Consider the following 12,588-nt stretch of genomic DNA (forward strand, 5'->3'; position numbering starts at 1 on the left):
AACTGTTGTAACAAACTCTCTATTGTTCCTGTTTAAGATTCAGAGTTTTCGACCACATAAAATTGGTGTCCCCGTACAAGCCACCACATAAAATTGGCGTCACGAACAGGATGAGGCCCCGGGTTGAATCCCCGACATTTCTACCACATAAAATTAGGGTCACAAACAGGTTAAATCCCAGACATTTCTACTACACCTGGCAAGGAGCCCGGAAATATTGCCGAAAATGTAAATCAAAGCAACTCTGGGTTGCCTAGTGTCACACTTTTGAATTTGGATGAATCATATTTAATCAGAAGTTATTACTCGCTTGCATAATTTTAATTACCTTAAAAAAATGCCACAACATTTGGACACAAATTTCATATTTAGAATGTCATCCAGTTACATTTTATAAATGTTTTACTTGAATGCACGAAATTAATTTGCTATAAATGTGGTAAAGTTTCATCTAAAGTCCAGCCAGAATGTATTTTAGAGTGAAATACGGTCAAAACAAATTGTGTGATTAATCTGCATCTATACATGACTAATGCGATATTTTTGGGTGAATAATAATATTAGTAAACTTATTCTTGACAGCCTGAAATTATACTAACAATATAATAATCTTAACACAGTTGCTTATGCAAACTGTGTAACCGGACTATTATACTAAATATATCATAGTAAGTAAACAAATATTAAATACAATTATAATCTTTATCTAAAAAAAAAAAGGGTTCAAGATGTTCATTATAATTCTTGTTTACTCGCCATCTGCTTAATTTTATAGCAGTTTATATATTCTGAGGTTTCCTCGCAAGGAGCCCTGAAATATGGCTGAAAATGTAAATCAAAGCAACTCTGGGTTGCTTAATATAGATTATAATTAAGACATTTTTCAAGATGGCTGACGTGATTTCATCCTGGATGTTACAGGAAGTATGAGAATGTGTGCTCCTCCGAATGTTGTTGAGCGGACGCCGGGGCCGCAGTTGGGAAAACAAACACGGTGGAAACAGGAAGACGGCCGGACAAAACCTGGATATCTTGTCCAAGCAGGGCCAAAAGGCTGGTGCTTGAGCAGGGGTTCAATACAAAAATCTATATTTATTTGTACAGCCCTTAATCACAAGTGCCTCCAAGGGCTTCACAAACCACAAAATTATCCAACCCATCCGTCCATTTTCTACCGCTTGTCCCGTTCGGGGTCGCGGAGGGTGCTGGAGCCTATCTCAGCTGCATTCGGGCGGAAGGCGGGATACACCCTGGACAAGTCGCCACCTCTTCACAGGGCCATCACAGACAGACAACATTCACACACTAGGGACCATTCAGTGTTGCCAATCAACCTATCCCCAGGTGCATGTCTGTGGAGGTGGGAGGGGGCCTATCCCCAGGTGCATGTCTTTGGAGGTGGGAGGGGCCTATCCCCAGGTGCATGTGTTTGGAGGTGGGAGGGGCCTATCCCCAGTTGGGAGAGGCCTATCCCCAGGTGGGAGGGGCCTATCCCCAGGTGCATGTCTTTGGAGGTGGGAGGGGCCTATCCCCGGGTGCATGTCTTTGGAGGTGGGAGGGGCCTATCCCCAGGAGCATGTCTTTGGAGGTGGGATGTGCCTATCCCCAGGTGGGAGGGGCCTATCCCCAGGTGCATGTCTTTGGAGGTGGGAGGGGCCAACCCCAGGTGCATGGCTTTGGAGGTGGGAGAGGCCTATCCCCAGGTGGGAGGGGCCTATCCCCAGGTGCATGTCTTTGGAGGTGGGAGGAAGCCGGAGTAGAACCCACGCAGTCACGGGGAGAACATGCAAACTCCACACAAAAAGATCCCGAGCGCAGGATCGAACCCAGGACTTTCACATTGTGAGGCAGATGCACTAACCCCTTCCCCCACGTGCTGCCCACCACAAAATTAGTTCTTACTAATTATGGTTTTCATATAATATATATTTCTATGCATTGTATCTGCTGATAAAGTTGTAAAAATTAAATAAATATTAAAAAAGGCAGATATTGATTAGAAAAAAAACGCCAATACAAAATGCCAAATAGTTTCAATGTGAAATTTTTTGTGACACACCTCAGAATGATCGGTGAGCAGAATGAGGCCCTTCACTACATTCATGGGTTCCCCGCTCATGGAGAACATTTTGGACATGAGGTCGCTGTAGCCCTTGAAGAAGGTGACCGGCCTCAGCTGGACGTCGAACAGCAGCGCTGACATCCCGGCGAAAGACTCTAAGTCTCCCTCGCCCTCATCGGGCGTGGCGGCGATGAGCGACTCCAAGCCCTGTGCTTCGATGGCCACCTGCACGCCGGCGGGAGAGAAGCAATGAAAACATTTCCGGCTCGCTGGGCGCGGGCTTTTTAATGATGGCAGCTGAGAAGTCCCACCTGTAGTCCGTGGAGCACGGCTCCTTTACTGGCACCGTAGATGTTCATGTTGCTTCTTCTCAGGATCCCCGAGCCCGAGTACAGAATGTCCAGGCTGTATGTGGACGTCACGTCGGCAGATTCTGCGGGAAGTCAAATACTCATTGAGAAAGTGAGAGGATGAATCACTCAGTCCCAGATAAACAACACAGGAATCTGTGGATTTCAGGGTCATTGACAGAGGTGGGTAGTAATGCGCTATATTTACTCCGTTACATTTACCTGAGTAACATTTGGGATAAATTGTACTTCTAAGAGTAGTTTTTATGCAATATACTTTTACTTTTACTTGAGTATATTTATAGAGAAGAAATGCTCCATTTATCTACATTCGGCTCGCTACTCCCTACTTTTTTTTATCGATCTGTTAATGTTTGTTTTGGTTTATGACAGAGCTTCAATGTAGAATCTGCGCATGCCTGCGTTTCACCAATCACATGCAGTCACTGGTGACACTGGACCAATCAAACAGAGCCAGGCGGTCACATGACCCAACTTAAACAAGTTGAAAAACTTATTCGGGTGTTACCATTTAGTGGTCAATTGTACGGAATATGTACTGTACTGTGCAAATCTACTAATAAAAGTTTCAATCAATTAAAAGTGTAAAGGAAAAAATACACTTTTTATTTCAACTGTACTTCCCGTCAAAAGCCTAAAGACTGATCGCACAGTTCCTGTCTTCACAATAAAAGTGCTGCTCCATTGCGCCTGCGCTAACAAAATAAGAGTCTCCGAAAGCCAGCGCAAACAAGCTAGCAAGCTACGGAGTTTGCTGCCAATGTATTTCTTTGAATGTGTATAAAAAACAAAATGGAAGCTGGACAAATAAAATGCCCCCCCCCCAAAAAAAACAACTTTCATGTGGTATTGGACAGAAAGGAGGAACTTTTTTTCTCCTCCATTTGAAAACGTGGACGATGGATTCCAATCAATGCAAGTCATCAGAATCAGGTAATACACCAACTTATAATCTTGTCTTCATGAAAGATAGGAATCTGTGTTAAACATGCATGTATATTCATTAAAACACCCCTAACATGTCAACAAAAATGGCAAAATAAATAAATATAAATTATATACTGTATATATAAATCATATGATATTTGTGTGTATATATGATATGTGTGTAATTGTGTATCTATATGTATATATGAGGTAGATCACCTCGACCTGGTCATTTATAAAGTAATTGATAAACGTTGAAAAACGTTTTGGGGTGTTAACATTTAGTGGTCAATTGTACGGAATATGTACTGTACTGCAATCTACTAATACATGTGTCAATCAATCAATCAATAAATCAATCAATGCCAACTGAGCCTATGGTGCTGTTAAGTTATTGTGGCTCAATGTGCCTTCATTTTTTTTATTTTAATGTACAATTATTTAATATAGATTATTGTATTAGTCGCTTAAGAGATATTCCTGGTTCTGAATTTGCTCATTGCTATTTTTATGTTTTTGTGCATTATTTTTTGCCGTAATCAGGTTACTCATCAGTTACTCATTACTTGAGCAGTTTTTTCACAACATACTTTTTACTTTTACTCAAGTAAATATTTGGGTGACTACTCCTTACTTTTACTTAAGTAATAAATCTCTCAAGTAACAGTACTCTTACTTGAGTACAATTTCTGGCTACTCTACCCACCTCTGGTCATTGAATTGTCATTTCATGAATGAGTGCATGTGGAACATGCATAAGATACAATCTCATCGTCACATATTTACACTTCTTTCATCACAGCATGTCTGAAAAGGAGTAGGAAGAAGCAGAGCTTATTTAATGCTACCCCTTTTCATACCACAGCAATTTTATTCCATTTCTTTCTTCTCTGTAACAGAACAGTATATAGATAATATACCTTAGTAAGTAAACAAATATTAAATACAATAATAATCTTTATATAAAAAAAAAAGGTTCAAGATGTTCATCATAATTCTTGTTGTGTGTATTTTGTGAATATTTCTAGTTTAAATAGTCTCTTCAAATGAATCATATTAGTACTTTGATTTACTTCATCCATTCCATCATTTAATTCCACTTTCTGATATGCTAAATGTCTTAAAGGGGAACATTATCACAATTTCAAAAGGGTTAAAAACAATAAAAATCAGTTCCCAGTGGCTTGTGGTATTTTTTGAAGTTTTTTCAAAATTTTACCGGTCTCCGAATATCCCTAAACAAAGCTTTAAAGTGCCTTATTTTCGGCTCTCTGCGAAGACACTATCCATTTCCCTGTGACGTCACACAGTGCTGCCAATGTAAACGAACAATGGGAATACCACAGCAAGATATAGTGACATTAGCTCGGATTCAAACTCGGATTTCAGCGACTTAAGCGATTCAACAGATTACGCATGTATTGAAACAGATGGTTGGAGTATGAAAATATTGAAGAAGAAACTGAAACTATTGAGTGAATAGCTATTGACGCTATTCATAGCCATAGCATGGCCGAATAGCTGCGTTAGCATCGCCGGTAAAATGTGCGGACCAAACGATCAGGACTTTCGCATCTTGTGACACTGGAGCAACTTAAATCCGTCGATTGATAAGTGTTTATTTTCGCATTAAATGTGGGTGGAAGGAAACGTAATATAGTTGCAAATGCATCTGCAGGTTATCCATACATCTCTGTGCCATGTCTGCTTTAGCACCGCCGGTAAATAGCATGTTAGCTTCGATTAGCGTAGCATGTTAGCTTCGATTAGCTGGCAGTCAACATCAACAAAACTCACCTTTGTGATTTCGTTGACTATCGTTGCAAATGCATTTGCAGGTTATCCATACATCTCTGTGCCATGTCTGCCTTAGCACCGCCGGTCAAATGTGGAGACACTATGGCACATTCAATGGGGGTCTGGCGGCAGACACTTTCGCATCTTCGAGCCAGTGGTGCAACTTGAATCCCTCCCTGTTAGTGTTGCTACACCCTCCGACAACACACCGTCGAGGCATGATGTCTCCAAGGTTCCAAAAAATAGTCAAAAAAACTGAAAATAACAGAGCTGAGACCCGGTGTTTGTAATGTGTTGAAAATGAAAATGGCGGGTGTGTTACCTCGGTGACGTCACATTCTGACGGGGCAACCATTCTCCCGGATTTTTCTCGATTTCCACCCAAACAACATCATTGGGGACGTGCCTTAAAGGCACTGCATTCAACATCCTCTACAACCTGTCGTTCCGTCCGCTTTTTCTCCATACAAACATTGTGCCGACCCAGTCACATACTATATGCGGACTTTACACACAAACAAGTGAATGCAAGGCATAATTGGTCAACCGCCATACAGGTCACACTGAGGGTGGCCGTATAAACAACTCTAACACTGTTACAAATATGCGCCACACTGTGAAGCCACACCAAACAAGAACGACAACCACATTTAGGGAGAAAATCCGCACCGTAACACAACATAAACACAACAGAACAAATACCCAGAACCCCTTGCAGCACTAACTCTTCCGGGATGCTACAATATACACCCCCGCTCCCACCAAACCCTGCCAAGTTAATGTTGATATTTACATCAGAAAGCTGCAAATAGGAAAGAGGCATTCAATTTTTGTATTTAAATTTTATTTAATATACCATTGATATTTTTAAATTATTATTATTTGAAACTCGATTTTGCATGTCATTATAAAGTTATACAAGCCTTGCTCGTTCAATATTCAATGCAAAACTTGTTTGTGTCCCTATTAAAAAGTTAATTTGTTCAACCTTGGCCCGCGGCTTTGTTCAGTTTAAAATTTTGGCCCACTCTGTATTCGAGTTTGACACCCCTGTTCTAATGGATCTTTTTTGTAACACAGTTAGTGAATGAAGTGTGCATTTGTACTTATTTCCCATATTTCTACACAATAAGTCAGATATGTAACACTAGTGAGCAGTAGACAATATGAAGTATTTGTTGGTCTAGACCAGGGGTCGGGAACCTTTTTGGCTGAGAGAGCCAAGAATCCAAATATTTTAAAATGTATTTCCGTAAGAGCCATATAAAAAAAATTGTCAACACTGAATAACTAAATTAGTAAATTTTTAAGTAACACCAACATTTATAGAGTATAATAGGTCTCCTTTTCTTTGTAATAACATTGTTATTCTGAAGCTAACTGTGGAGGGGGCGTGGCCTGCGGGCCTGCAGCGAAGCGGGGTGTTGCCAGGATCGGCCTCAAAATCAGCGACAGATGCGTAGATGGCCCACCTTTGCCTTGTTATCTAATCACCTGTCGCTCTGTTATAAGCAGCAGTCAGGAGGAGGGACGGGGTTGGGGCTGGAGCCAGAGCGCGAGCGAGAACGAAAGAGGAAAATACAATTACTAGGAAGCAACTGAGAGACTTATTGAAAAATAAAACAATATTGTAACCCTGAAACGGGCTGGTGGTCTGAAGAACCCCCAGGAGGACAAGCCCCACACTAACCAATAATAAAAACATAAATTCTTACCATTAACGCAACTTCTTGAACAGGTGCGGTTGAAAACGTATGGATGGATTCAAAATGCATGAGAATTTTTTATATTTTGAACGTTATTTTTAACACTGTGATTACAAGTGGAATTATTCATTAATTATCGTGTTACGCAATGTCAGCTCAGATTTATCCGAGAGCCAGATGCAGTCATCAAAAGAGCCACATCTGGCTCTAGAGCCATAGGTTCCCTACCCCTGGTCTAGACTCTAGAACATATTTTGCTTTATCCATTATTGACGTGTTTCTTGCTACTTTATGTTGTATATTTTTTACATGAGATTTCCAGTTCATTTTATCATCTATTATCACTCCCAAAAATGGGTTTTCTTTGACCCTTTCAATGTCTACTCCGTCTATTTCTATTTGTGTTTGACTTTCTCTTCTACTGTTACCAAATAGCATTATTTTACTTTTACGGAGATTCAAAGATAGTCTGTTTTTGTCAAACCGTCTTTTTAATGTGTTATTATTTGTATTGTCTTCTGTGTTCTCTCCTGAATGGCAATTGAAATACAATCGCTTTATCTGAATTTCATTTTTAAATACAAAAAAAAATCAAATAGAAAAGCATTAACTGTAGCAGGGGTTCTTCACCTTTTTAAAATAAAAACATGTTACAAGCGGCCTGCTGGGGGACTCTATATTTACAATGTGCCCTCAATGAAAACGAGTTTTACACACCTATAATATAGTTAAATTCTGAATGAACACTTTATTCTATAACTACAACATTACAACTTTTCACAGTTTATGAGACCTGTCCTGTTTTGCGGCTTCAGACAATTTGTCTTTGGCGACTTGTCCAGGGTGTACCCCGCCCTCCGCCCGATTGTAGCTGAGATAGGCGCCAGCGCCCCCCGCGACCCCAAAAGGGAATAAGCGGTAGAAAATGGATGGATGGATGGACAATTTGTCTTTAGTGGAAGATCGGGGCCTTTTTGATAGGAAAGTTTGCCAAGCCCTGGACTAGACCCAGAGGTGGGTAGTAACGCGCTACATTTACTCCCTTACATCTACTTGAGTAACTTTTGAGATAAATTGTACTTCTAAGAGTAGTTTTTATGCTACATACTTTTACTTTTACTTGAGTATATATATAGAGAAGAAACGCTACTTTTACTCCGCTCCATTTATCTACAATCAGCTCGTTACTCGCTGCGCATGCCTGCGTTTCACCAATCAAATGCAGTCACTGGTGACGTTGGACCAATCAAACAGAGCCAGGCGGTCACATGACCGTCTCACGTTCAACACGACTTAAACAAGTTGAAAAACTTATTGGGGTGTTACCATTTAGTGGTCAATTGTACGGAATATGTACTGTACTGTGCAATCTACCTACAAAAGTTTCAATCAATCAATCAAAAGTGTAAAGGAAAAAAGACACTTTTTATTTCAACCGTACTTCCCATCAAAACGCTAAAGACTGATCGCACAGTTCCTGTCTTCACAATAAAAGTGCCGCTCCCTCGCGCCTGCGCTAACAAAATAAGAGTCTCTGAAAGCCAGCGCAAACAAGCTAGCAAACTACGGAGTTTGCCGCCGATGTATTTCTTGTAAAGTCTATAAAAACAAATATGGAAGCTGGACAAATAAGATGCCAAAAACCAACGACTTTCATGTGGTATTAGACAGAAAGGAGGAACTATTTTTCTCCTCCATTTGAAAACATGGACATTATCAGTGTGAATGTTTTCTGTCTATCTGTGTTGGCCCTGCGATGAGGTGGCGACTTGTCCAGGGTGTACCCCGCCTTCCGCCCGATTGTAGCTGAGATAGGCGCCAGCGCCCCCCGCGACCCCAAAAGGGAATAAGCGGTAGAAAATGGATGGATGGATGGACATTATCAGCACTATACTGTCTGATTCCAATCAATGCAAGTCATCAGAATCAGGTAATACACCAACTTATATTCTTGTCTTCATGAAAGATAGGAATCTATATGTGTCAAACATGCATGTATATTCATTAAAACACCTTTAACATGTCAACAAAAACGGCAAAATAAAAACATATGAATTATATACTGTCTATATAAATGTATGTATATATATATATATATATATATATATATATATATATATATATATATATGTATATATATATATATATATATATATATATATATATGATATGCCTGTATGTATATGTATATATATATATATATATATATATATACATACACTGTGTATGTATATGTATATATGAGGTAGATCACCTCGACTTGGTCATTAATTAAGTCATTGATTAACGTTGAAAAACTTATTGGGGTGTTACCATTTAGTGGTCAGTTGTAGGGAATATGTACTGTACTGCAATCTACTAATACAAGTTTCAATCAATCAATGAATGCCTACTAAGCCTATGGTGCTATTAAGTTATTGTAGCTCAATGTGCCTTAATTTTCTTTATTTTAATGTGTTATTATTTCATATATATTATTGTTTTAGTTGGTTAAGAGATATTCCTGGCTCTAAATTTGCTCATTGCTATTTTTATGTTTTTGTGCATTATTTGTTGCCGTAATCATTAAACAAACAGGTTACTTATCAGTTACTCAGTTCTTACTCAGTACTCAGTAGTTTTTCACAACATACTTTTTACTTTTACTCAAGTAAATATTTGGGTGACTACTCCCTACTTTTACTTGAGTAATAAATCTCTAAAGTAACTGTACTCTTACTTGAGTACAATTTCTGGCTACTCTACCCACCTCTGACTAGACCACTCAGTTATCCATTCATATTTGGACAACACAACTCTACATGAGTTTTATTCAAACAGATGAATATATGTTCATAGAAATTTGTGAACCCTTAAATGATAAATGGGTTGTACTTGTATAGCGCTTTTCTACCTTCAAGGTACTGAAAGCGCTTTGACACTACTTCCACATTTACCCATTCACACACACATTCACACACTGATGGAGGGAGCTGCCATGCAAGGCGCCAACCAGCACCCATCAGGAGCAAGGGTGAAGTGTCTTGCTCAGGACACAACGGACATGACGAGGTTGGTACTAGGTGGGAATTGAACCAGGGACGCTCGGGTTGCACACGGCCACTCTCCCCACTGCGCCACGCCGTCCCCCTTGCAACACTTACTTGCCATGAATCCTGAGAATGCAGACGATGACCCGAATTTTGAAAAGCGGTCGTAGTTGTGAGCAACTACATCCTGCATAGCTTGTCTCAGCACTTTGCTGGAAGAAGAAGAAGAAGACAGTACATCAGTAAAATGTGGTCAGTGGGAGTTGTGTTGTCCATCAACACACCTGGCGGGCATTTGGAAGCGGAGGATGTCCTGGATCTTGGACAACATGTACTTGTTCATCTCATGAGGCAGGTGACCGATGGACAAGAGGAGATTTTTCACCTCTATGTATGACGGGTTGCTGCTGAGGATGACGTCGGCGGCGGCAGCTCGCACGTTTTTCTCATAAATCCTCCGGTTTTGGTGGTAAACTCTGTTCACCGTTTGCTTCACCTGACCAAACAGATCAATAATACATCAACTTCTACTGGTCGCAAATGGTTGGTGCGTGGCGAAACTACCTCGTCCGTCATGAGCGTGGCATCATATCTCTGCAGACTGGTGAGGGCAACAGTGCTGTACGCCCCCACTTCCGACTCAGCATATTTGGTAAAGATGGGAATGGCCTCAGGGAGCAGAGAGTTTTTTAGGGCCAGGAGGAACATCTGGACCTGGGCTTCATCCTGTGTGCTGTCCGGGCCCGCCAGAATCATCTTCTTGACCTGCACCACTGTCTGAGAAGTAGCATACCGTCAAACACTTTTACATCAAAAACACATGTAGTATCTATTAGACTATCAAATAACATGTTTTCCCCCAAATCGTGTAAGGTTGATACATTCCTGGGGACGAGCAATCTGCCGGTTCTGTTCTGTGGGCAGGTAATAAAGTATGGCCAATAAGCGCCACATTCACGTGTGGTAACATATGAGCCACACCAAGACAAAGGAGAGATGACTACTAAATCGCTTTGTAACAGGGGTGTCAAACTTGTTTTTATTGAGTGCCTGCGAATAAATGATAAATGATAAATGTGTTGTACTTGTATAGCTCTTTTCTACCTTCAAGGTACTCAAAGCGCTTTTGACACTACTTCCACATTCACCCATTCACACACACATTCACACACTGATGGAGAGAACATGTGGACAATGCTGAAGAAATAAGTCTATGTCAGAACACCAACAAGATTATTTGATGCAATCAAGTCCTAATAGTAAAGCAGTTTTATTGGACTATTTTAGTGTTTATATAGCTTTTTAAAAATAACTTCTACAAAACCTAACTGTAGAGAGGCGGAGCCGGCGAACGAACAGCGGGGCAGGGCATGCCGGAGCCCTGCCCATGATGGCGGCACAGAGGCGGAGAATGCGGCTGAGCGGAGGCGCGGAGCGTGCCGGAAGCGACGCCGCAATCTAATTCAGGTGCGTGGATCGCGCAGCGGCACACGATTGACTTATCTCCTCACTGTGTATAAAAGGGGAGGAGGAGAGATCGAGGCAGAAGGAGTTGGAGAGCCTGCAGTACCGGAAGAGAGAGAGCGACATAGAGCGAGCCGAAGACAGCGACGATGGGGGCGGGTGAATGCGACCGAGGAGCGAGCAGTGGAGAACTGAAAAGCGACCCGACTGCAGACAAGCTTGTGTTATTGAAAGAATAAACAAGAGTCAAACCTGCTCAGCAATGTCCTTCCTTGATGGTCCGTGGAACCCGCACGACGACGGCAAGAGTACGTCACACTAACATTTAAACATTTGTACTCGGCCGTGTGCAGAAAACACTTCTAACATCTGTGTTGGCGTGGACTTGGTAAGGAAGGGCTTGTGACCATGTGACATTACTATTCAGCTTTGGCAGATGTCTGCTCTTGCTTTAGTTTTTGCATTCAACAACCAAACTATTCAGTCATGACCAAAGTGTGTGTGTGTGGGTGTCTGTGTGTGTGTGTGTGTGTGTGTGTGTGTGTGTGTGTGTGTGTGTGTGTGTGTGTGTGTGTGTGTGTGTGTGTGTGTGTGTGTGTGTGTGTGTGTGTGTGTGTGTGCGTGCGTGTGCGTGTGTGTGTGTGTGTGTGTGTGTGTGTGTGGTTATTTATTTAATAAAAAATACATTTATACATGAACTGTAAAGTAAAATATCTGTACATTTTACAGTAAAAAAAACAACTAGCAACTCGGTCACTAGAGTTTTACTGTAGAATGTAGTGTTCTTACAAAACATTACTGTAAATCATGGGTGTCAAACTCTGGCCAGCGGGCCAATTGTGGCCCGCCATACAATTTCATTTGGCCCTTGAGGCAATATCAAATTAACATTAGAGCTGCCCCGTTGGTACTATAAAGGCACTGCCTTTAGTGTTGTCTACAATATGTTGTCATGTCCGCTTTTACTCCATACAAACAGCATGCCGGCCAAGTCACATGATACATGCGACTTGTACACACGCTTAAGTGAATGCCAGGCATACTTGCTTAACAGCCATACAGGTCAGACTGAGGGTGGCCGTATAAACAACTTTAACACTGTTCCAAATATGCGCCACACTGTGAACCCACACCATACAAGAATGACTAACACATTTCGGGAGAACATCCGCACCGTAACACAACATAAACACAACAGAACAAATACCCAGAACCCCTTGCAGCACTGACTA

The 12,588-nt window shown here is 41.2% G+C and overlaps 1 protein-coding gene across 3 annotated transcripts in view; it reads right to left on the minus strand.

Moving 5' to 3' along the window:
- The window catches only part of mttp (microsomal triglyceride transfer protein), a 126,720-nt gene that overhangs the window by 73,109 nt on the left and 41,023 nt on the right, over nucleotides 1–12,588 (minus strand). For all 3 annotated transcript variants that reach the window (XM_061880789.1, XM_061880790.1, XM_061880788.1), the window contains exons 12-16: nucleotides 10,457–10,669; nucleotides 10,177–10,388; nucleotides 10,007–10,104; nucleotides 2,374–2,495; nucleotides 2,060–2,287 (exon numbers count right to left, since the gene is read on the minus strand). In XM_061880789.1, the coding sequence (XP_061736773.1) occupies nucleotides 2,060–2,287; nucleotides 2,374–2,495; nucleotides 10,007–10,104; nucleotides 10,177–10,388; nucleotides 10,457–10,669 (873 nt within the window). The remainder of the gene's footprint in view (nucleotides 1–2,059; nucleotides 2,288–2,373; nucleotides 2,496–10,006; nucleotides 10,105–10,176; nucleotides 10,389–10,456; nucleotides 10,670–12,588) is intronic.

Source organism: Nerophis ophidion, linkage group LG20 (genome assembly GCF_033978795.1).
Source record: "Nerophis ophidion isolate RoL-2023_Sa linkage group LG20, RoL_Noph_v1.0, whole genome shotgun sequence".
Taxonomy (NCBI): domain Eukaryota; kingdom Metazoa; phylum Chordata; class Actinopteri; order Syngnathiformes; family Syngnathidae; genus Nerophis; species Nerophis ophidion.